This window comes from Phoenix dactylifera, unplaced genomic scaffold (assembly GCF_009389715.1).
Source record: "Phoenix dactylifera cultivar Barhee BC4 unplaced genomic scaffold, palm_55x_up_171113_PBpolish2nd_filt_p 000153F, whole genome shotgun sequence".
NCBI lineage: Eukaryota > Viridiplantae > Streptophyta > Magnoliopsida > Arecales > Arecaceae > Phoenix > Phoenix dactylifera.
The window spans coordinates 1,044,553-1,070,074 of record NW_024067702.1 but is presented as its reverse complement, the minus strand read 5'-3'; the positions used below and the strand labels follow the sequence as shown (position 1 = coordinate 1,070,074).

General features: G+C 42.7%; 2 protein-coding genes and 1 pseudogene across 2 annotated transcripts; 1 reads left to right on the top strand and 2 right to left on the bottom strand.

Moving 5' to 3' along the window:
• Positions 1 to 12,490: 12,490 nt before the first annotated feature.
• Positions 12,491 to 22,776, bottom strand: LOC120104979 (pentatricopeptide repeat-containing protein At5g27460-like). The gene is made up of 2 exons (XM_039117003.1): positions 22,379 to 22,776; positions 12,491 to 15,272 (listed from the first exon to the last, which is right to left on the bottom strand). The coding sequence occupies exons 1-2, from the start codon at positions 22,766 to 22,768 to the stop codon at positions 13,998 to 14,000; spliced, it is 1,665 nt and encodes a 554-aa protein (XP_038972931.1). The 5' UTR covers positions 22,769 to 22,776; the 3' UTR covers positions 12,491 to 13,997.
• On the top strand, positions 12,869 to 13,711 carry LOC120104981 (glutathione transferase GST 23-like). The gene is made up of 2 exons (XM_039117004.1): positions 12,869 to 13,081; positions 13,314 to 13,711. The coding sequence occupies exons 1-2, from the start codon at positions 12,899 to 12,901 to the stop codon at positions 13,671 to 13,673; spliced, it is 543 nt and encodes a 180-aa protein (XP_038972932.1). The 5' UTR covers positions 12,869 to 12,898; the 3' UTR covers positions 13,674 to 13,711.
• Positions 15,352 to 17,403, bottom strand: LOC120104980 (annotated as a pseudogene).
• Positions 22,777 to 25,522: the final 2,746 nt, after the last annotated feature.

Sequence of the window (25,522 nt, the reverse complement as noted above, 5' to 3'; positions counted from 1 at the left end):
CTGACCGAGCTCTCCACGACACACAGCAGGGCCACCTCGGCCATTATCACTCAGCTAGGGAATGTCACGGACGGGGTCAGTCTCCTCATGGAGCAAAACAGACTGAGCAGAGGAGCCACATCCTCTAGGAAGCCCTAGCTGATTATGTTTATTTTGACATGTATTTTCTGCTTTACTTATTGTATTCACAAATGTACTTACATATACATCAATACAATAAGTAGACAAATTTCTTCAAAATTGTGCACATTGATCTCTGCTTGCTTGTGTGTTCTGCCTTCTTCCTTTTTGATACGATGACAAAAAGGGGGAGAATATATTTAATAGATATGTAAAAGGAATCAATGAAAATCAATAAAAAGAAAAACTTTTAAAACACACAATAATTTGTTCTCAGTGGATTCAATACCTCGAGGCTCATTATCTCTCTGTTGGGGCTCCTAATGGAGTAATCTCCAGAATCTATTCAAGGGATATTCGGAGATTAGTTGAATCATACTCAAGAACAAATTGGCAGATTTTTCCTCTAAAAATCAAAAATTTAAGTTCAAAAGCTTCAATGCACTAAAAGAAAATTCAGGAAATCAAAACAAAGTTGAATGCATATGTTGAGGGGGAGAATCTGAATTTTTAAGAAAGCAAAATCATTAAATATATATAAGCCAAACAATTGATTGCATGACATGAAGGCTTATATAATTCTAAATGAAAGGGGGAGCTCTAACTTCGAAATTTATTGTTTTACACCTTTCAAGTTTGGATAAATTAAATAACCAGACACTTGAATTCATTTCAAAAATTTTATTATAAATTTTCTTATTTGTTGTGCAATTCACTTTACATATACTCAATGTTTTGTCATCATCAAAAAGGGGGAGATTGTGGAGTGATTGATCATAACCCTATTTGATTTTGATGAGCTCAAAGCATTTGAGTATATCTTATGTTTACTAATGAATTCAATCTAGTGTTTCAGTGAAAATCTTATAAATTTATGGTTAAGTGCATCCAGATTTGGTTCAAGATATTTTGGATAAGTTAAGAAGTCAAGTTGAACCAAAGTCTGAGACTCGAGTCGACTCCGGGATATTACGAGTCGACTCCAGGCGTATCAGAAGCATTGGCACAGGCTCGAGTCGACTCCGGAACGTTATGAGTCGACTCCGACTGAGAACTGACAGACGAACAGAAAAACTCAACTCAAAACCTGTCAGTGAGTCGACTCCTGAAGTGTGCGAGTCGACTCCGATGCTTACCGAGTCGACTCCGGAGTAGTATGAGTCGACTCCAAGGAGTTACAGACAAAAAAGTCAGAGAGCAATTTTCGACCCTGAGAGCCGAGTCGACTCCTGAGGAACGCGAGTCGACTCCGATGGTTGGCAAGTCGACTCCAAAGAAAGCAAGAGTCGACTCTCAGTGTTATACAAGGCAAAAGTCAGAGAGCAGTTTTCGGACACTGAGAGCCGAGTCGACTCCCGCAAAGCCCGAGTCGACTCCGAGATAGCGCGACCCCAAAAAGACAGAAGACAGAATTGTTGTCTCTGAGACGCGAGTCGACTCCAAGACAGTTCGAGTCGACTCCAAGGCAGCGCTACTCCAAAAAGACAGAAAGCTGTTTTTCGGATACTGAGAGCCGAGTCGACTCCGGAACAGTTCGAGTCGACTCCAAGACTGCACAAGCCAAAAGACAGAAGATCGGGAGTTCGGGCTCTGAGCGCCGAGTCGACTCCCAGAATTTCCGAGTCGACTCGAGTGAGCCAAGTTGAAGAATGGCTCTATGGATTCCATGGGATGAGCCGACTCCAAAAATGCCAGGTCAGCTCCAGTTTTTGGCGAGTCGACTCTGGGTTAAGTCGAGTCGACTCCCAGTCGAGAAGCTCACTTTAATTCAAATCCGGAACAGTTGCTGAGCCGACTCCGGTAGAGCATGAGTCGACTCCTGCTACAGCCGAGTCGACTCCAGATCGCGCGAGTCGACTCCGATCCCAACGGACACATTGTCAGGATGTGCAGAATGTGCAGAACGGCTAGTAAAGTGTGTCTAACGGCTAGTTTCCATGGGGAATGGCTTAAATAGCCACAGAGGACTGTAGCAAAGCAGAGAAGTAACATTCCACTCAAAGAAAACAAGAATCCTTCATCTGCAAACTGATTTGAACGGAAAAGAAGGAAGAGAGCCATTAACTCCATTCAACCACCTCTTCCCAGCATTAAAGAAGTCTCCTCCTGCCTTCAAGTCTTCCAGACATTCATGAGGAGACCCAAAGTTCAAGAAGCCTTCCTCTACTTCATCACAAACGTGTTTGAGGGCTCTTAACTTTTCTCTTATTTATATCGCTGTATATCTGCTTTTTAGAAGCTCTATTTTTCTGTTTGTCTTTGTTCTTTCCATTTGGTCTTTACTTGATTCAATCAGGGGATTGAATCAAGGGTGTATAGGTTTGTTGGTGAGCCTAGGTTGAAACCAACGGTGTAAGGGTTTGATTGTGATCCCAGGAAAACAATCGGGGTGGTTCTAGTCGGTGAGTCTGGAAAAATCGACCGAGTTCGTTGTGACCTCGTAAAACAACAAGTTGGGTTGTGAGCTTGTAAAACAACCGGCTGTAATCCGAGGGGTTATAGTGAATTCCCAAGTGAGGCTTGGGGAGTGGACGTAGGAGCAAGGGTTAGCTCCGAACCACTATAAAATCATTGCGTTTGTGATTGCATTTGTCTCTCTTACTTTCATTTCATTCACTGCACATAGCATCTAATTAATCAACTTGTGAAAAGGATTAATTAGTATCTCACAAACCATTTAATTGTAATAATTATTTTAAAACCCAATTCACCCCCCTCTTGGGTTGTCTATCTGGGCAACAGAACGCTCTGTCAACCTGCGACACTTTCCGAGGTCGAGGGAGTTTGGGACTCTACGGCCGACCCTCGGGGCATCCCGAACTTAGTCGGGGTCTCGAATATGGGGCCAAGGGAGCTTGGGCTCATCGTCGACCTGGTGGCGCTTCTCGAGGTCGAGGGAGTTTGAGACTCTACGGTCGACGCATGGGGCATCCTGACCCTAGTCGGGGTATCTGAGGATCACAAACGACCCAATATTAGAGAAGACATAATCAGAATTGTTGCGAGGAGGCAAATCATTATAAAGAGGAGACAGGATCCATGTTCCTGATCGTCCGGAACCCCTTGGGGTTTTATTGATAATACATCCGTAGATTCTCGGAATTCCAGCTTCGCGGGATAGGGGTTCCCTCAAGAGATTTTCACTTGTACGCCCCGGGTCGTTGCACTCGAGCGATTTGATACGGTCCTTCCCAGTTCGGGGTGAGCTTTCCTTACTCGGTGGGCTGAGAAGCTTCGGCTCTCCTGAGGACGAGGTCCCCCACTTTGAAGAGCTTGGGCTTGACTCTGGAGTTGTAGTACTGGGCCGTTTTCTGCTGGTACCTTGCCATGCGGACTCGGGCGACCTCTCGTGTCTCTTCGACGAGGTCTAAGTTATTCCTGAGCCGGGAAGAGTTGGAGTCGGCGTCGTAGTGCTCCACCCTTAAGGAGGGGAGGCCGATTTCCAGCGGGATAACGGCCTCCGTGCCGTATGCCAGGTTGAAAGGAGTCTCACCGGTGGGTAGTCGGAACGTAGTCCAGTAAGCCAAGAGGACGTTGTACAGGTCCTCGACCCACTGTCCTTTGGACCGGTCAAGCCTAGCCTTGAGCCCCTGCAAAATGGTACGATTAGTTACCTCAGTTTCTCCGTTTGTCTGCGGATGGGCGACCGAGGTGAAGCGGTGGTCGATGCCGAGTTCGGAGCAAAATTCTCTGAAGTGGACGTTGTCGAACTGGCGGCTGTTATCTGATATGAGGATACGGGGGAGTCCGCATCTGCATATTATGGACTTCCAAATGAAGTCCCGCATTTTTTGCTTGGTGATCCGGGCCACAGGTTCAGCTTCGACCTACTTGGTGAAGTAGTCGATGGAGACAACCAGAAATTTTTTTTGCCCGATGGCCAGGGGGAAGGGCCCCAGAATATCAATTCCCCACTGGGCGAATGGCCAGGGGGCGATAATTGAGGTCAGCGGGGCCGAAGGTCGGCGCTGGATGTTGGCGTTCCGTTGACACCGGTCACACTTCCGGACAAAGTCCGTTGCGTCTTTCTGAAGCGTGGGCCAGAAGTATCCTTATCGCGGGATCTTATGGGCTAGTGCCCGGCTTCCCAGGTGGTTTCCACAAATTCCTTCATGGACCTCTCGGAGGGCATAGTCCGCCTCCGAGGGGCGGAGACATCTAAGGAGAGGAGAAGTAAATGACCGACGATAGAGCTTGTTTTCATATAGGACGTACCGGGAAGCTTGACGCCTGATCCGGCGGGCCTCCAGCTCGTCGTGAGGGAGGGTTCCATCCTGGAGATAGCGGACGAACCCGTCGATCCAGCTTGGCTCGAAGTCGATGCACATGGTTGGTTCAGATTCCTCTGTGCTGGGTGTTCGGAGATACTCGAGCACCGTTGCCTTGGAGAGCTCACTCATGCGGGAGGTCGCCAGCTTAGACAATTGGTCCGCCCTGAGATTCTCCACTCGGGAAATGTGCTGGATGGTGAAGGAACCTAGGGCGGACGTAAGTTCCCGCACCTTTTGGAGATATTTCCGCATCGATGGCTCCTTTGCTTCGAAGTCTCCCTGGACCTGGCTTACTATTAGCTGGGAGTCGCTGAAGGCCTTTAGGTCTTTCACCTTCAGCTCCTTCGCCAATTTGAGTCCGGCAATGAGCGCCTCGTATTCTGCCTCGTTGTTTGAGGCCGGAAACTCGAGGCGTAGGGCTTGCTCGGCCACCACCCCATCCGGGCTGGTGAGGATGAATCCCGCTCCGCTACCCCCCCGAGGTCGAGGAGCCGTCCGCATATAGGACCCATGGCGGCCTCGGGGTCTCCTCCGCGGGTGTGAGTGGCAGCTTGGGGTCGTCTGGCAGGGTGCACTCCACGATGAAATCGGCGAGTACTTGAGCTTTAATGGCTGGCCTGGGCCGATATTCAAGGTCGAACTCCCCGAGCTCAACCGCCCATTTGGCGATCCTTCCGGCACGATCCGACCTTTGCAGTATTTGTTTCATAGGCTGGTCGGTCAGTATGGCTATGGTATGTGCTTGAAAATAAGGCCGGAGTCTCCGAGCTGAAATGATCAGGGCAAAAATTGTCTTCTTAAGCTTAGAATATCGGGTCTCAGCATCCCTGAGGACCCGGCTGGCATAGTAGACTGGCTTCTGGAGCTTGTCCTCTTTCCGGACCAGGACTGAGCTCACTGCGACCGGAGAGACGGCCAGATATAAATACATAACCTCGCCCTGCCGAGGCTTAGTGAGCAGCGGGGGAGAGGCCGGAAGGTGCCTGAGTTCTTCAAAGGCTTACTGGCATTCCTCCGACCACAGGAAGTTCTTTGGCCGCTTAAGGATCTTGAAGAATGGAAGGCAGCGCTCGGCCGACCGGGAGACAAATCTCCCCAAGGCGGCGACCCGCCCGGTGAGCCGCTGCACTTCTTTAACTGTCCTGGGAGGTGTCATCTCTTGCAGTGCCCGGATTTTCTCGGGATTGGCTTCGACTCCGCGCTGGGTTACTATGAAGCCCAGGAATTTACCCGAGGTAACTCCGAATGCGCACTTTGCGGGGTTGAGCTTCATTTGATACTTCCAGAGCTTAGAGAAAGTTTCATTGAGGTCGGCCACATGGTGTTCCGCCTCTCGGCTCTTCACCAGCATGTCATCCATATAGACTTCCATATTTCGGCCAATCTGGTCTTCAAAGATTTGGCTGACCAACCTCTGGTATGTGGCTCCGGCGTTCTTCAGCCCGAATGGCATTACTTTGTAACAATAGGTGCCCTAGTCAGTGATGAAGGCCGTTTTCTCCTCATCTTCATGCGCCATTCGGATTTGATTGTATCCTGAGAAGGCGTCCATAAAGGTCAGCAGCTAGTGTCCTGAGGTGGAGTCGACGAGTTGGTCGATGCTGGGGAGAGGGAAACTATCCTTCGGGCAGGCCTTGTTCAGGTCGGTGTAGTCCACACACATGCGCCACTTCCCGTTGGCCTTCTTTACGAGGACCACGTTGGCAAGCCAATCTAGATAGGAGACCTCTCGGATGAAGCCGGCCTCAAGGAGCTTATCCACTTCCTCGGCTGCCGCTTGCTGCCGTTCCGGGGCAAAGCCCCGTTTCTTTTGTTTTACAGGCCTGCAGGTCGGCTTCATCTGGAGTCGGTGGATCATGACCTCTGGATCAATTCCCGGCATGTCGGCGGGCGACCAGGCGAAGACGTCAATGTTGGCCCGGAGGAATTCGGTCAGGCGCCTTCTTTCACAGGGGCTTAGGCCGGAGCTGATCTGCACAGTTAGCTCTGGGCAATTTTCTCGTGAAGGGATTCGATTAAGAAGCTCACCGGGCTTTACTTGCTTCTTCCAGAGGTCATCCCTTGCGTCCAAGGTTTCTATGGGCAGCGCGCGGCCCATCGCCTGAGTTGGCGCCTCGGCTGATAGCTCTTGCCGACTCGACGCTTCAGTTGGTTGCTTTGCTTTGCGGGTTGCCATGTAGCATTGTTTGGCCATCAGTTGGTTCCCGCGGACTTCGCCTACCCTCTTGGTTGGTGGGGAATCGCATGAGTAGGTGGCAGGTCGAGACCACAGCCTGAAGGGCATTTAGCCCTGGTCGTCCGAGGATGGCGTTGTAGACTGAGGGTAGGCGGACCACAAGAAAGTCCGTCCTCACAGTACTTTCTCAGGGGGCGAGGCCGACCGTAACAAGAAAGCTGACCTCGCCCTCGACCGGGACCGAGTCCCCGGTGAATCCGACGAGTGGGGCATTAATTCTCCGAAGCTGGCTTCCCGTTGACCCCATTTTTTGGTAGGCGTGGTAGTATAGAACATTAGCCGAGCTTCCATTGTCAACTAAGACACGTTTTACATCAAATTTATTTACAATCATGGAGATGACCACAGCGTCATCGTGAGGGGTCTCAACCCCTTCCAAATCCTCGTCCGTGAACGAGATGGCTTCAGAAGTGCGCGGGCGCTTTGGGGGGATTCCTTCTTGGGCTGAATCTCCAGCCGAGGTTCCTCCAATTACATTGATGGTGCCGGCGATAGGCCTGTTGCTATTCAGGTTTTCGGGAGGCGTGGCGTTTTCCACTGGCCTTCTTTCCTCACGTAGGTTCCTTACGAACCGATTGAGTACTCCGCGGCGGATGAGCGCCTCAATCTCGTCTCGGAGCTGAAAACAGTCCTCCGTGTCGTGGTCGTGGTCTCGGTGGAAGCGGCAATACTTTCTGGGATTGCGGAGAACTCCTGTATCTCGCATAGGAGGCGGAGGTCGGAAAAAGTCCCGACCTTCAATCTCCATCAGGATCTCGGCCCGGGGTGCGTTGATGGGAGTGTAGTTTTCGTACCTCCCCGGGTGCATCCGAGGTCGTAGTGGGGACCCCGGCCGAGGCGGGGACCTCGGTCGAAACTGTCCTCGCTGTCGAGGTGGGCTCCTTAGCCGGGGGAGGTTCTTCTCTCGGCGGGGGACCGGCTTCTTTGACGGCCGCGCTCCTCGCGGCGTTTCTTCTGCTTCTTTGAAGCTTGTTCAGTTGTACCCCGCCTGGAGGCAATCGCCTCCTCGGCCTTAGCATACTTCCGAGCTCGAGCCAGCATCTCGGTGAAGTCGGCAGGAAAGCTCTTCTCGATAGAGAAGAGGAATCTGTAGGAACGAGCCCCAGTTTTTAGTGCCGACATGGCTACTGACTGGTCGAGCTCGCGAACTTTCCATGTGGCGGCGGTAAAGCGGTCAAGATACTCCTTAAGAGATTCCCCCTCCTTCTGCTTGATATCTAGGAGGGAGTCCGACATCCGCCGCTGGCGTCGGCTGGCAGTAAAGTTGGTGGCGAACTGCCTGCCGAGCTGCTCGAAAGAGGATACCGTGCTTGGCTTTAGCCCGGAAAACCAGAGCCGAGCTGTCCCTCGGAGGGTCGCTGGGAAGGCCTTGCAGAGCACGGCCTCCGAGGAACCTTGCAGTGCCATGAGCGCCCGGTAGCTTTCCAGGTGGTCGAGGGGGTCGGTGGTTCCGCTGTAAGGCTCCACTTGAGGCATCTTGAACCTCGAGGGGATTGGCTCGTCCTCAATCTGACGGGAGAAGGGGGACTTGGTGGTGAATTCAAAGTCTCCCTCATGCCTTGCCTTCCTGCCGCGGAGCGCTTCAATCTGGCGCTCCAGGTTCTCGACTTTCCTGTCGAGCTCCCCAGCCCGGGGAATTGTCACCGCAGTCTGCTCCGGCTCGCGGTGGTCCAATGCCGACTCAGCTTCGGAGAGCTGGGGTCTTCTGTCCAAAGATCCCCCCAGCAGTTCTCTCCGGGGAGACACTCGCTCTTCGTTGTTGGCCCTGGAAGAACCGTGAAGGTTCTGGGCTTGGGGAATCGGGCCGTTCGGAGGAAGCACCGGCGGGACCTGGGCCTGCGGGGTGAGCGTAGGTAAAGCTTCCTCGCGCCGCAGGCCTTGGACGGCGGTGGCCAGGGCCTGGACTTGTTGTACTAGAGCGTTGAACTGTTCCGGCTGAACTTGGGGGACCGGATCAGCCGGAGAAGGCGAATTTTGGACAGAGTGTCCAGGACTATGCGGGGGACGCCGGGAAGCATTGGAGGCTCCCTTACTTCTCAACTTCATGACCGCGACTCGGGCCCTTCCTCTAGCGCCAACTGTTGCTGGAAATTGGACTCGGGGGCGGCCATCGGCTGAGAAAGTGGAGCTTCGGCGAACTCTGGCGAGCGGCGTCCTCCGTGGAGGGGGAAACCTGCAAGAAGCCGGTGGCCGGGGTTTCCGGTGCCGGCCCTCCGATGCTTAAGTTAGAGGGGGCTTAAATTTGGGAGAGAGGAAGAGGGGAGAAGCGTTCTGCTTCCTTTTTTCTGAGTTCAACCCCCCATTGAGGAGGAGGGGTTCCTCTTTATAGGGGGGTCGGGTTACCTGTGATGTGATGGGGCGAGGTCGCCGTATGACTTAGCACGTCGCTCGAGTCGGTGCGCGATCAGGTGAATTAATGCTTCGATGTCGGAGGTGAGGCCGGGATCAGAGAGTTGTCACGGCTGACCGAACACTGCCGAGCCGACTTGCCGTGGAGGACATGCGCATTGATTGTTGAGTGAGCCGGAGATACACATTAATTGTTGAGTGAGTCGGAGACATGCATTAATTGTTGAGTGAGTCGGAGACATGCATTAATTATTGAGTGAGTCGGAGACATGCATTAATTGTTGAGGGAGTCGGGGGTTTGCAGAGGTCATGCGCATTAAACGCTGGAGGCGGTGGCAGGGTATGGCCCCTGACCAGACTTCGGCAGGATGCAAACGCGGTAGCTGGACGGCGAGGGCGGACTTCCGAGGTCGGGAGCTCTTCGGGTAGGACGTTCCGGGGTCGGGCACCGAGCTCGGCCGCCCGAGGTCGGCCGTCATCGGTCCTTTGATGGCAGAGTTTTCATGCACTGGGGGGGGGGGGGAGGGTGCGTTCCCCCAACCGGGCCCATTCAGCTGCCTACGAACAAGAGGCTGCAGTTTTGAATCTCAAGTAGTGCATCCCTGGCACTTCAACTTGGACAGACGTATTGGATGGGTCTCTCTTCCTTACGAGGCGAAACATGATAAGCTTGACACCGTACTCCTTGCTCCATTGCTCCATTCCCCATCCAATGCGTTACGGGGCGCTCACGCTGCGTCTGATGGATGGTCCGTCCTTCGTAAATTACATCAATCCCGGTGAATTGCATCAATCTCATCCTGCCATGACAGACAAGGAGGCTAACTATGCGACACATATAGTCAGCTTTTCCTCGTCACTGCAAAAGTTTTGGATTCCTACTCTCGTCAAAATAACACCAAAAGGTATACAACCAAAGTAAACGGCACAAATTAATCCAGGGACAAGAACATTTCTAAGTTAATGAATCCATAGGAGGAGTTTGGTATGGAATAATCATCCCAAGATCAAGGGTGATGTGGGTGGAGATGATGAGGTTACCACGTTTGGTTGCACTATGGTGATCTTACGTGGCAATGATCCCGAATCTCTCCCATCCCATCCAATCACTTTCCAACCCACTGATACGATGTCCTTGCAGTCGGAAATCTAAGATCACTAGGACAGTAATCTTGGCTTAAAAGTTGAGGACAAAAATACCTCTTAGTCCAGTAGAAAAATTCGTATGTCAATATATCATTAATATATCATATCAATATTTTATATATAATATTATATTATATTGATATTATATATATTATATTTATAGTATATTGTTAGTCATATTATTGTCATATTACTATTTAATGATAATTTCAAATTATAGTAGAAATACAATATTCTATTGTATACTTTTATAATGAAAGTATTTAATATATTACTTCTTTTGCCTTATTTTTCTAATTCAAATAATTATTAGCATTAAAAATAACATATTATAAATATAAATAAAAATATTAATTCTATAATAATAATTAATATATCTTTGTAAGATTTATAATTTATAGAACTAATAAATATATTTTTTATGGAATATATTGGAATAATTTTGGTATTATATAGTGAGTAATTTTAAATTTTCATGAAATACTAAATAGCTTACTCATGGATACTTGAAAATTTTTAATCATTGGAACATAGCATACCAAACAAGGTAATCTTAAATCATCATGAATTATATTATCCGAGAATAAAAATCATGGGTGATCCCATTTGGATCACCAAATGCCACCTAAAGTGGATTCATGAGATTTCATTCTTTGTTCTTGGGATTTCAGTCTTTGGCCCTTGTGTAAAACAACCCCCACAACAACTATCATGGAAAAAATAGTGTAAAGTAACTAGACTCAATTACAAGTTTTTAATTTCCATTAATATTTTAGTTCTATTTGAGAAATCCTTCGTTTGGGTCCTGGCGTTTATGATAGAAAGCATTGGAATTGACCTGAACCATCAAAATACAGCTTCACCTTTCTCTTTGCACGTAAAACTAATTGCATTTGAAGTCAACAAGATCAAAAATAACTTGCTTCTAATCCTTTAACATAGAAAATCATGTGCAAACGCTTCCTTCTCTTCTTGGGACGATGACGGCGCTTAAATTCTTCCAATTGAACTTATACAATGTCAGCGAGGAAAGGTGTCAGAAATGGCCCTATCACTTGGAACTCACAATTTCCGCCCTATCACTTAGAACTCAAAACTTCCATTTGGCAAAGTGATTCAGTGTTAGGTTGAAATCAAATCAGATATGAATTAAATACTAATATATTCATATCTATATATATTTTATTTGACGAATATAGATATGGTTATGGATATTAGTCAAATACAAAATTCATATACATACTTGTATTAAACGGATACAAATTAAATACAAAAAATATGGATATAAATATAGATATAAATCAGATAATTAAACTTTATGACTACGTAATCAAATATATTACTAAGTGAATAATAAATTAAGTGAATAGTATGTCAGTGTAGTCATTTATTTTTTAAAAAATTAATAAGTGCTATATAAAATTAAATATAATTATAAATAAAATCAGATATTAGAATATGGATTGGATAATATCTGTCCATATTTATATTTATTTTTTGGATTTTTTGCATGGATATCGTTCTAAATATCGAATTTTGCATGAATATTCTTCCAAAATTAATATTTACATGTATACCCTCGTAAAATTTTGTTATTGTACAAATGCCCGCAATATAACAGTTGTTCTAACGGTGTTAAGAAAAATCATATTTATATTAATTAAAAATAAAATAAAATTATGCTATTGTCCCAGTTTTCTTTTCCTATTGAGATCATGGTCTATTTACATGTCTCTCCATTAAGGATATTTTAGTCATTTTAATTTGAAACCGTTAATTTTTTAACGTCGTTGATAGCATAGGTACATATGCAAAAACAAAAATAAAAAAATGGTAAAATGGTAAAACAAGTGTTTTACGAGTATGTATATGCAAATATCAATTTGGAAAGGATATTCATACAAAATCCGATATTTAGAAAGATATTTATGCAAAATATTCTTATTTTTTTAACAGATATGAATACGAATACAAATATTAGTAAGATACTTAAATTTCTATTTATATTTGAATAATTTCAAATACAAAAATGGATTCACATGAATATTATAAAATCCACTTCCGCCCCTCTCCAGTGCCTGCAAAAACGGCCAAGATTGGCCATAGAACAAATATTCAGCCTAGTATACAAGACGTCAGCTGTCTATTCATGGGCATCAACCCGTTTTGACTTGCCAGAAGGGACTCAGAACCTTCCTATGTTTTTGGTGGGCCGCCTAACTCGGACCCTCAACTGTTATCCATCCAAAAAAAACTTCCACAGAAATCTCCAATCATCCCGCCATAACCATATTTATTTTTTTTAATAGATATGAATACGAATACAAATATTAATTAAATACTTAAATTTTAATATATATTTAAATAATTTTAAATACGAAAACGAATTCATATGAATATTATAAAATCCACTTCCACCCCTATTCAGTGCCAGCAAAAATAGCCATGATTGGCCACAAAAAAAATATTCGGCTCCGTATACAAGACGTCACCTGTCTATTCATGGGTATCAACCCGTTTTGACTTGCGAGAAGGGACTCAGAACCTTCCAGTTTTTTTTTTGGTCTGCCGCCAACTCTGACCCCCAACTCTTATCCTTCCAAGAAACTTCAACTGAAATCTCTCATATGGACATTCTTGTGACATCATCAGAACAAGTCAATCCTATCCTCTTCCGTAATATTAATAGCCATCGAACTCTGGAATCCACAACAAACACATTCAGCTATTAGTGGATTACCAGTTGCATCTGTGATCCAGTAAGATAGGAGAAACCATGGGAGAAGAGGGAGTGAAGCTTTATGGGAATATCCTGAGTCCCTTCGTCCTTCGGGTGGAATGGGCTCTCCAGCTGAAAGGCATCAAATATGAGTATGTGAATGAGGACTTGCTCAACAAGAGCCCCCAGCTCCTTCAGTACAACCCAGTCCACAAGATGGTCCTGTGCTCGTCCACAACGGTAAGCCAACTGCTGAGTCCGTTGTGATCGTTGAATACATAGATGAGGCATGGAGTGACCTCTACCCTCTCTTGCCATCAAATCCTTATCAGAAGGCCAACACTCGTTTCTGGGCTAAATTTGTTGAAGAAAAGGTTGCATAATCGTACATTAGTTTACTCACCTTTTGATCATGTTGCAATGAAACAAATCCTGAAATTCTGAATCACTTAAACTTATTTTTTGATTACAGTGCTTGCATGGCAGTTTTGATGTCTTCTCCAAGGTGGGGGAGGAGCAGCTGAGGGCAGTGAAGGAGATGCAGGAGAGCCTTAAAACTCTGGAGGGACATCTTGAGGGAAAGAAGTTTTTTGGAGGTGAAACAATAGGGTTTGTAGACATCATTGCAGGTTGGATGGCAACTTTGCTTGGAATCATTGAAGAGATCATTGGGATCAAGATCATCAATGAACAGGACCTGCCTCTGATCAGTGCCTGGATCAAACACTTCTTGGATCACAACCTGGTGAAAGAAACCATGCCCCCTCAAGAAAAAGTCATGGCACATATGAGAGCCATCCGAGAGAATGTGTTATCCACTATGTCTGCTTAGACAGATGAACTCTTCCAATATGCTGGGCAATTTATACATAAATTCTCCTCCAGATTAATCTACATAATGTTTGATGCTGAACAACTCCTTGTAGTTGCCGTTGAATAATTTCCTCCACATCCATAAGCTTTATCCTAATGTGAATAGCTGTAGGTTTTCCAAAATAATATGAGACCTGGCTTCTTGCTTCCAGAAAAGCAGATATTTGGTAAACCTGCAGCATGGAGAATACAGTAAAACTAATTTGCAGAACATTCGCCAATCTCGGAAATGTATCATGGAGTGTGTAGCCAGCTCAACTCCAAATAAGATCATCAATCTGTCTCACCATAAATAAAAATCATTATAAGCACTGATATTATCAAGTTTGCTGACACGTTGAATAAGCTCCTCAGCCTCCGCATCCAAGCTAATTCCGTCTCTTGCCATTTTCTCTAGCATACTGGGAGCAGCTCTTTTAGCATTTATGCATGCTCTCAGATAAGACTTGTATATTGGCAAACTCATGAGTCGTAAATGGCGAAGAACTTTCACATACCTCTCTGTTTCCTGAATATTTCCCTGCTCCTCAAAATATTTGGCGATGGCCACCACAATATCAGAACGGGGTCTCCAATTGCAAGCTTTCAACATGGAGAAGCCTTTCTTCATGGCTTCCACAGCTTTATCCATCTGATTGCATTTCACCCAACCCTCCATCAGAATCTCCCATGTTTTGTAGTTTGGGCAGGCACCTTCCTCCAAGGTATAGAGATGCAATGCCTCAGCCCTGTCCATCCATCCATTTCTCATGTAAGCACCTAGAAGGACATTGGAGACCCGAACATCATACTTCCTGCACTCCATTTCCCATGTCTTGAAGACCTTCTCAGCCTCTTGAATGTCACCAACTTTGATCAAACATAACATTACAGACATGTAATTTGCACAAGAAATCCTCCCTGGTACTCTTTTACTGGATTCCCAGAGCCTCAGAATTCCATCCCTGTCTTTCAGAGCAGCATAATTTGTCATCAGAAAAGAATAGCCAAGACGCTTCCTCACAGAGAGCCTCTCCTCTGCTGTTCTAAGAGCAGCGAATGCCTTGTCAAGGAGACCAGACTTTGTGTAGATATTGGCTAAGGTTGAGTATGTGCTCCAACCCACCTCAACATTCTTGTCATTCATCATCTCCTCATGCACCATCTCCACTACAGCAACACCAGACAGCTCACCAGAGGCATTCAACCATAGGTTGTATGAAAGAACATTACGAGGGATCTTGCAGCGTTTCATGTGCTGGATCACAGCAAGGACCTTTTTATATTGACCTGTGGCCACGTACAGCTTCATCATCTCATTGAAAGGGTGAGGATCCACAACGAGCCCCAAATTCAGCAGCATTGACATGAGAGCCTCAGCTTTCTCTAAGTTCCTTTCCTTCACATAATGATGAAGAAGAGGGAAGGATGCAACCCTCCTTGAAGCACTGTCTGATAATTTCTCGAAGTATAGCTCAGCCTCAGCTATACTATGGACTTTGGTAATCATCTCCAGTCTGGCAGCATGATCAGCTGAGGATGGTTGGAAATTATCCCAAGAGTCCATCCATGTTAAAATCTGCATGATGATCATATACATGTTTAGGCTGTGCAGCCATCCTGCGTCGCTTCAATTCCAAACTGTGAAAAATGGAAACAAAAACCATTGCATTGAAGAAAGCATTGGATTTTAAATACAGGGACCATTCTGCTAAAACCATACGCAAGAAAAAAATTGCAGGCTACTGATGAACAGAGCTGTAATAAATTTGCTAAGTAGAAAAGTAGGACTTAAACAAGCAAGTTTGCTTAATGAAGAGGCAAAGTTTCTTGCATTTATATTCAAAAAACAAAAGATATAAATTATAGCACATTTTTTAATAACATTTGAGGAAAACAAAAGCATTAATAATCTGGCAGACAATTGCAACTAAGATGCTAGAGATGCACATTTATTGATAATATACAAAACAGTCAGAAGGAACATATAAAATAGAAGATTTGGTAAATTTACTTCGAAGCAGGAGTTGAAATCTAAAGTTTGAGCTATAATTGTTACTTAAGGGAATATAAAATCAATGATAAGTAATATTTTTCATTTGTTTCTTCCCCACATAAAATTTCTCTGGTGAGAACCAAAAACACCCTAAGTTGTGAGTTCACAGTTTTTCTGCCGCATTAGTCCAGGACTTTAGAGTTTCTCCACTCGTCAATAACCTCTCCAGCTTCCTTCAACTGCCCAAGCACGAGGTGGGAAGAAAGAACACAGGCGTAATTTCTGCTAGGCATTTTCTGCGAACTCAGTTGCAAAGATTTCCATATTTCATTTATTCTTTTTGTATTCCCTAGGTTAGCATGTAGAATGATGAGGAAACCATAAGTTGTCCTTTCTATTTGGCTAATCTTTGCATCCTCATAAAGAGAAATCTGAATTCACGAGATGACCAGCGGCAACATAGATATCAGCCAGTGTCATATAGGTTATCCAGCCTCTCTCAGAGTTTGAATCATGGGCCATTTCATCAAGAATCCTTCTTGCACCAATAATATCCATGGTTGCAGCAGATGCACTTATCCATAGATTATATGTGAAGAGATCTGGTGAAACTTTTCGCCTTTTCAGTTCTTCAACAACTATGGAAACCTTATCCAGCTGTCCAACTAACATATACTAGGTCATCATTTCATTATAGGTCAAAGCACTTGCAGAGTGTCAGTTTTGCCGCAGCATATGAATGAAGGAGGGCAGTATATGCTTCACAGGTTTTTGCAGTTGATGGAAGCCCTTCAAAAAAATCTTCAGCAGTGTTAACACCAAAAACTATAGTTATTAAGTCAGGGCGCATTGCATAGTTGCTACCTGATAACTCTGATTCTTGATGAGTTTTCATCCACTCTGATATACTCAAACTTGTACATTTTCAAGCTGAAATAATTGCAGCATGCTTTCTCTAAGCATGCAAAAAAAAGGACACAAAACGTACTTTGCATCATTATCTGGATCATGCTTATTGCTCAAGAAATGTCAATCAAGTACACTGGATAACTAGATACTACAAATGAAAAAACGAGAAAGATAAGATCAGGCAATTAATGACACAACTGCTTTAACTAAACAGCAATTTATTTTACAGCACATTGGCTTACTGACTGTAATCCAGGGATGGTAGTTTAATTGTTAGCATTTTCTTTGGCCAGTGGAGAGTAAGAGAAGAATGACGTATTCTTTCACCAAAATATCTACAGCAGATGTCAAACATGGTGGTTGGAGCAAAAATTTGATGATGAGGTTTACTAGCAGTTTCTCAAGTTTCTTAAGGGCAGCTGATGCTGAAGGCTGTCCATCTTTAGCCAAACAGTTCTTTGACATAATCAAAGACAGGCTTGGAAAGGTCAAATACAGACCATACAAGAAAAGAACAAATGAAAAGAATCAAAGTCTACTTTCATGACTTTATCTTAGATAGGCAAGAAGAAATTCCTAGCAGATCTTGAGTTCGTACAAGGTAGCCACCAAAGTGATAGTTAACAGAACTTTGGTGGTTATTAGACAAAGCATCTCTGCCAACCAAGAACTTTTTCTTTCAAATTTCAAAGGGACGAAAATTGTAGATGGCCTATTTCAATGGAGGAAAATAATTCATGTAGCCAATCCCAACTAGTTTGGGATTAAGGCTTAGTTGAGTTGAGCTGAGCTGAGCTCAGTTATATTTGATGTCAAAGTCCGCCGAACCAATATCGAAACCCATGCCGATCGGCTACCGGTTCGGTACGGTACCAGTTCAGTACGGAATGAACCAGACGGTTCACCCCAGTTCAATATACCATGATTCAAGCCTTTAAAGCAGTTCGCACTGGTTCCCCTCTGAACAGCTAGGTTTGGGACAGTTCAAAACAGTTCAGAGTGGTTTGGGGAGGATTTTAAAATTTAGAGCCGCACCGCAACCCGATTCTCCACCGGTTTGATTTGGTGTAAGGTGAACCAGGTGGTTCCGCATACCTTGTTTGATGTATTGGATATATTGGCATAGGAGATGGGAGAAATAAAGAGATCATATGCAAAGTCAAGATCGGAACAACTTCCGATAAGATAGAACATTTTCTTTCTTCTGTTACACAAGGAGAATGGAGATGGTTTTCTTAAACAACATTGGCAGTAATTCTTATAGCCCTGTGCTTTTTTTAATTAAGCTAAATATAATTTAACCATAATTTCTTACAACTTGACTACGAAGAATTCCAGTATAGGTCAAATAATTGATTACATGAATTAACGAAAATATCTCTCTTCATTTATTTTGTGGAAGATTCCACTGTAAGCATTGCTTCCCATATCTCCCTTTTGTCTGTCATTCTTTTCACACTACTTATAAAATCGCGACACTTAAATTTTTCTCTGCTTATTGCTGGTCAACTTAAGCTCATGCAATTAAGGAGCAACCCCTGAGGTTCCCTAAACTCACAATGAACGTAGACAAAGAGAGGAGGAAAAATAATTTGGTATAAGAAACTATGTTCCTCTCAATACAACAAATATATACTAGCAAGCAAATTGAAACACAAATAGAGTATGATAAAACCATGAGTGGGAGATTTCAAAAGATTTAAAATAGAAAATACAGAGCAAAATATCCTATCAATATGATGTGACTGCCAAAAAAGACATGGCTCATTACCATATGCAGTTGAAACAATCCAAGATAGAGCACTCTAGTGAAAAAGGCGAGCAGTCCATGCTTTAGAAAAGCATACTCATCGCAACTTCTCCTTCCTTATCGTTGTATTGAGATGTGAATAGGACAGCAACCAAGTTGAGAATATATTAAAGTAATGCCATATCACAGATCCAATCTTATGTTTGAAAATCCAATTAAAGACGCTCCTTGAGTAATCTTTTGATTATAAAAAGACCAAAGAATTATTCCCCAAAGATCTTCATTTCAAACTAATTAAACCATATATCTAGTTCAATTCGTTCATTCAAACTCGGCAAATGAGAAACATATCTATAGTTGCTTGATTTTTTTTAATTCACTCCACAGTGAGGATTTTAAAATCAAGCTACAGTGCTATATTAGTCACAGGCCAGACTGTTATCTACCTCAGTACAGTGCAGAAAGAGGCCGATAAGGGCCAGTATAAGGCTGCCTTAGATGAGTAAAAGGGAAAGGGAAAAAAAGGTGTATTGATCGGCACAAGGTGAGCACATGAAGATGTGGGGCAGTTTGGGGTGGTACAGGGTTCGTACAGGGTCAGGGGCATTTTGATGGTACTGGTACCATGTAACATACGGGTCGATTGAGGCTCAGTGTCAGTGGCATTCCAATCCTTCCTCCCCAATGTCAACTATGCAAGAATTATCATATTAACAACCATTATAGACAAGTTGGCTACAAGCTTTCATGTATCTGGAATTACATGTTGCAGTATTTTCAGCAACTGCAGCTGTATGCAGCTGTTTGGCTGCATATGTAATTTGTTTATGTAACTTAATTTCAAGTGTTTGTTTGGTTGTCGCTGGCTCATAAAAACACCTATATGATGTAACACAGAGGTCATTATTGGAGTCTTTGTCATTGCAACTTGCCCTTCAGCCAAAATGGCCCATAGAACTAGTCAAAAGTTTTTCAAAAAGTTCAGTTACTTGATTAAGTTCAATTACTTGATTACCACCAGATCACATCAACCCAAACAAATGAAGTGGTCCACTTATAGTAAGGGGTGAAACTGCATGCCCTGTTACATGCACCCAAAGAGGCACTGAAATTGAACATAAGAGAAATTAAACAAAGAGGTCTTTATTTTTCAAGAAAGGAATGATTGCATTAGTTGTTAATTTGACAAATTGAAGGCACAAACATCCAAGGAGAAAAACATATACTGAACTTTCAGATGATGATTAAAAAATATAAATATATATTTTAGGTGTCAAGTTTATAAAATTTGGAGAACATAACAAGGTTACACCTAATACACCTTGCTACTGATCCAGCTACCACAAAAGCCTGGTTTTCAAAGGTGTTTCCTTACAATCACATCCACATCTTCAATCTTCCTTTGAATGAGAATAAAGTTATTATTATTGGATCACACAGAAAGTAGCGCAAATGAATTTTACATATGGCATCTTTAAAATAGTCCGTAAAACTATGAAGTCATTATAGTCCTCACTTCACTTACGAGAAAAGAATAGAAGATTCGGCTTATATGTAGTATCATTTTTTGCATATTTTTGTTACAACTAATTCAGTATAATTTGCCATTCCAACTAGAAAAATGAAAATAACTATCTAGTGCCTACATTAATTTTTACGGACACCAAATCAATGCAACAATTCGATATTAGATACCATTCATTAAGTCCTCTAAGAAACATCCTTTTCCGACTACACATGAACAATTAAAGCATTGCCAGTTGAATCCTTTGTCTTCGATCTCAATTCGCTTTGTCTTTGACTACCTAATCACTGTGGGTGTTTTCATGGATCTTCATCAGTTAATGATGTGGATAACTTCATAATCTTTGATACCTCTTCCAATCAGCATTGCATCCCCAAGTTTTTGATTTCATACTATCGCCCATATAGGCATTTCATAAACTGCTAATATCAGCAATCTAGACAATCAATAAGTTGTTGAAACCACTGTGTAATGTATTCCAGCTATATATTTACCGTCACACTAAAAGCCTCAATGTACATATATTACAAATTCATGTTTGATCTTCTGATAGCTTCTTATCTTATTTTACAATCTAGTAAAAGTTCATATAAATTTGAAGATGCTCTTCCTTGGATCTCGTTTTTAATGCCCAGCCAAGAAATCAGCTAAAATCCTTTCCCTTGTCATCTCATCTAAATATTTTACCTATCAACAAGCCCAACATCTCATTTGCATGTCATCAAAAGAAATATCCATATAGCTGACCCTTTTGCTGGGCTGGATGTAAACCATATGGCTCCCTTAAACTTTTAACTAATTTTAGGATTTCATGGATCCTATTATCCCTCCCTGTATCATGATACTAGCAAAAGGAAACACATTTCCTGATCAAATTAATAACCAGGATGCCTTAATATGAGAGAAATTCTCATTGTGCCCAACATAATCCAAATCAAACCCTATTTCTACCGTGTAGCTTTGCTTGCAAACATCCCATGCAATAACAAATGGAGTGGAAAACATCACACTCCCCAATCAGCAAACAGCTAGAATCCCTCAACACAAGACAAATCCTTTGCTTTTAGCAACAAAACCTAGTTGATACAATCACATCTCATTATGTTAGGACAGAGGCTTACAACATCAAAAGCAGGGAAAGAAATTGGCATGTTCCCTTAGGCCTGAAATACAATATACACCTAATGTCAAGGCATCAGTTCTTACAATACCATGACATATGATACATGTCTTTCTTGGCCTCATCAGTATGCTACATACCCTCCTTATCTTAGATGTGAGTACTGACCTAGTAGTGGACATTATCATTCCATAGTGTAGCACATCAAAAAATATACCGTACTCCACAATTTTATATAGCAAATTGGCAATAGAGCTCATGTCCATTCACATCATGTTTGAGTTTTTGAAATGTATATTCTATAAAATTTGCTTTCCTAAAGAGTGACATCAATGTTAGATGTGGTTAGTAATTAGTGTTCCATAGTAATGCAATTCTCTTGGTGATATTTATTGGAAATAACAATGCAAAAAAGAATGGTCCATAATGGGAATAAATCTTCAAAGATTATCTATCCACCAAGAAGATATAAGAAATTATCTATATTGGAAAAAAAATGAAGTTCCACTACCATTGTATCTTCTATGCTTTTGGTATATACAACAACAGAGTTGACTATGTTTTATCACATGTGAGAAATGTTAGCATCATACAGGTAAATTCTAATGGCACAAGCATTATCACTCTTTATCCTCTTAAACAACCTTAATCTGTTCAAACTGTCTTGCAAGCCACAGAATTAAGGCATACTCTCCTGGCCATATCTTTTAGCAAATCCAAAGCCAAAGTTCCCAGCACATCAGCAAAGACCCTGTCAATGTGAATAGTTTACCACCTGTTAACTTTGCACAAGTTCACAGATTTAGTGATGAATCGAGAGTCAAGGACCATGTGTGCCACCATGTTAGCATCTAAATTTTTGGTTTCATAAAATTGTTAAATCAAGCAACTTCAACACTTATCGGCAAGACGTTCTCGAGCTAGCAAACAAAGAGATATGAAAATGATATAAAATAGCCATTAAAGCACCCTCTAGGCTCACCGCATGCTCTCCAACTCTTCTTTATACCACATCTCTTTACAATAGTTTTCATGCTATTGTCCAGATGAATCCATGTAATTTTCACTCAAGAACACAACTTTGCTTGTAATAAGTATCAGATACACTTGGCCACACAAAATCTGCTTGAAAATCAGTAGCACTCTCAATGGCAAGAAGTCCAGAGACCGGAAGCACTGAATGATCGAAAAGCCACAAATTTCATAACAACTGCTCCGAGTGTTTTGTTTTCTTGTTCCGAGGATTCCCTTTTTCTTTATTTTTATCTTTCATTTCAATCGAAGCGGCCAACTCTTTAATGCATATATAAACTCAAAAATTCAAACTCCAAACACAAACTGGAGAAATAGGAGTCGACAGAAGAGAAACGAGGGCAAGTACCAACCTCGAGGGCATGCTTATAGCGCTGCGATCGCTTCAAGTCCTTGGCGATCTGGCGGAGGTCCGAGGCCGTGACCTTCCTCCCTTCGCCGACCCACTTATCGAGGGCGGCCGTCGCGCTCCGCTTGGGGAACCGGAGCCGAAAGAGGCGGCTCCTCAGATCGTCCAGCCGCGCCGCGCGCTCCTCCTCGACGGCGACGGCTTCGCCCCTCGAGTGGCCGGAGGAGAAGGGCCTAAGGCTTTCGAAACGAGCGAAGGGCACGGCCCTGAGGTATGGAGCCATGGGATTTCCATCGCGGGCTCGCCTGAGAAGGGCGGCCCAGAGAGAGCCCGTCGCCATTTCAGATCTTAGAGGAGCGAAGTGGATGAGGAAGGGCGGCGCGCTTCTTACCATGGCAAGGGGTATCGGTCTAATCCGTTAACCGGATTCCTAAACCCAAGATTTCATCTGGACCGGCGTATCAAGTTCGCAGAAATACGCCACACCAACATTAACTTTTTTATTATTATTATTTTTGCGCATTGGCAGCTCACTACATTCAGTCATGAGTACGCTCAGAATAATCACAGTACAAAATACGCTCTAGTGCCACCGGCATGTGCTCCAAGACTTCCCATAAGATAGCCCCAGAGTGGTGTGCTGCAAAAGATGCGACCCAATCCGCCGCACTGTTCGCCTTCCGAAAGACATGTGTGACTCAGAAGAGTGGTATACCCTCTGAGATACTGCCGTCAAAATTTATCTTGAGCGTAGCTTTGGTATTATATGATTAGTGATCTTAAATTTTCATGGAATATCAAATAGAATACTTATAAATAATTGGGGATCTTTATTCATTGCAATATGGTATACGAAACGTGGTGATATTAAATCATCCGAGATAAGATCATCTCAGGATAAGAATCATCGGTGATCTAAGATCATCTTGATGATCTCATTTGGATCACCAAATGCCGCCAAAAGAGATAAAGAGTAACAAAAGCTATACTAAAGTTAAATTAAAAACATATTTATCAAAATTAATGCAAATAATTATGAATAAAATATGCATCATTTTACCTAAGTAATAAAAGAATGAAAGAGAACATTTGCATCCCTTAGACGAACAATTGTTGATGAGTTTTAAGTCTCACATGATTAATGAGTTTGGGATGACAAATGTAACTTTCATTATTATTTTTTTTTGTTCGCAGTGAGACAATGTGACAATGAAATTTTTATTTATCAGAAAAGTATATAATCAATTTCCTTGACAGGTTTAGAATGAAGAAGTGAAATCTGGTGCAGAATCCAATAGGTACAAATATAAAGTTTTCTTTAAACGGTTGCGAAGAGAAGGCAGATGCCAAAAGTTACAAAGTTTGATTAGATATTTGCTTTATAATAACAAATACAAACCTAGACATTGTACAGGCTCCATGTTTATTGTTTATATTTATGTAGAGTCCAAGTAAAATTGTCTATATATTGGCAACGAGAATCTTAAGATATTTGAAAGGGACAAGTGGCAATGGTTTATTATGGTATACTAACACTAACCATTTTTGATTTTTTGGTTGTTCTGATAGTGATTAAGCAGGTTCAACAGATGATCAAAAGAACACCCCTAGGTTCGTATTCACCATCGGTGCAAGGACTCTTTGATGGTCCTCGAAGAAGCAGCACTCGACCATACCATCATGTTCAAAAGCTAAATGCATATGGTTGTGGCATGCATTAATTGATTAGAAATATGAACAAACAAAGGTGACGGCTCAAATAATACATTCCGGCTAACTTTTTTGGATGAGATTCTGAATTATTACAAATAGTATCAAATCGTACGGGCGTATGTTTAGTCCCACATTGGTTATTCGTTGGATAGATCTTGGATGCTTATACAGGATTAAGAAATCCAAATAATACTTTCCGACTAGTCATTTTAGATGAGATCTTGGATTGTTATATATTGCAATTATAAAGAATCCAATACGTTACAATCTTTAATGGTCTGTACTTATCTTGAGAGCTCGTATGAGAGCTTAGGTATATAGCAGATAGTTTTGATTGCAGATAATGAATCAATTAACCAGCCTGCTAGTTGATCCCCACAGGGTTTAGGTCTCTTGTGCTGTATAAATAAATAAATAAATTTGCTAACGGTCGAGTTTTGAGATCCGTGGGGAATCAGCTCTATGAAAACCCCTGCCAATAAAATTTATACCACCTCATGTGCACAACTCGCAGAGTCTTTCATTAATGACGTGATATTTGGAAGAAAAATTATGTTGTTTTGGATGCATGGAGGATCTTGTATATGAGCCACACCCTTTTGGATGAGAGATTCCTTGAAGATATTTGCTTCCACAATGCCCCTCGGTTCTGGAGGATCTCCAAATCGATGTGATCTATTTTGGCCATTATAAACAGGATCCTCTAGCTAAACTTTCGAAGGCTATAACTTGATCTTTCTTTTAAATCGAAAAGTTTTTTAAGACCTACAACATGAAGCTACGCCCTTGAGGGGGCGGCATCCCTTGTGATTGAATCCAAATTTCATCATTTGGGGCTTGAAACGAGCCAGTCAAACCAAAAATTTTCTTTTCGGATAAGATTTTGACTGGTATAGCTCTCTACTTAAGAAGAATTAGGTAGAGAAAAAAAAAAAATTGATGAAGTCAAGATCTACTTCCTCAAGAATTTTAGCTTTTTCTACAAGATTTCTACTAATGATGCCTATTTTAGAAAAGAGAGTCTTACTAAAATTAGAAAAAGGAATCCGACCCAAATTATGTAAAGACGGGCCTTATGATTATAAATAAAGGCTATGTACTCATATGTTTAATTATCAATGAAAGAAAAAGGGACTTAAGTCCTACTTTCGTAATTCTTCTATTTTTCTTTTGAGAGATTAGAGTTAAACAGATTGAAGAAAGCCTTTCTTTTTCTCAATGGATCATGCCTTCAGCTCTATTATGTTCTTTTTTTTATATTTTTTTGCTGTTTTGTTCTCTCGGAGAGGTTCTTACCTCTGTTTTGTCTTCTTTTGTATTATCTCTTTCTTTTGTTTTAAACCTTTTAACTTTTCTCTGAAAACAAAATACCTAACAAGACTTGGTCTGGTTAGTGATGTGTAATTTTATTAGTGCTCCTTTGGCGTGGAATTTC

What these genes read in the sequence shown, in the direction of transcription:
- LOC120104979 (XM_039117003.1), bottom strand. Translation starts at nt 22,768, where the DNA reads ATGGTAAGAAGCGCGCCGCCCTTCCTCATCCACTTCGCTCCTCTAAGA. An exon ending in GCTATAAGCATGCCCTCGAG is followed by an intron (nt 15,273 to 22,378) that starts GTTGGTACTTGC and finishes ATCATCATGCAG; the next exon opens with ATTTTAACATGGATGGACTC.
- LOC120104981 (XM_039117004.1), top strand. Translation starts at nt 12,899, where the DNA reads ATGGGAGAAGAGGGAGTGAAGCTTTATGGGAATATCCTGAGTCCCTTC. An exon ending in TCCTGTGCTCGTCCACAACG is followed by an intron (nt 13,082 to 13,313) that starts GTAAGCCAACTG and finishes TTTTGATTACAG; the next exon opens with TGCTTGCATGGCAGTTTTGA.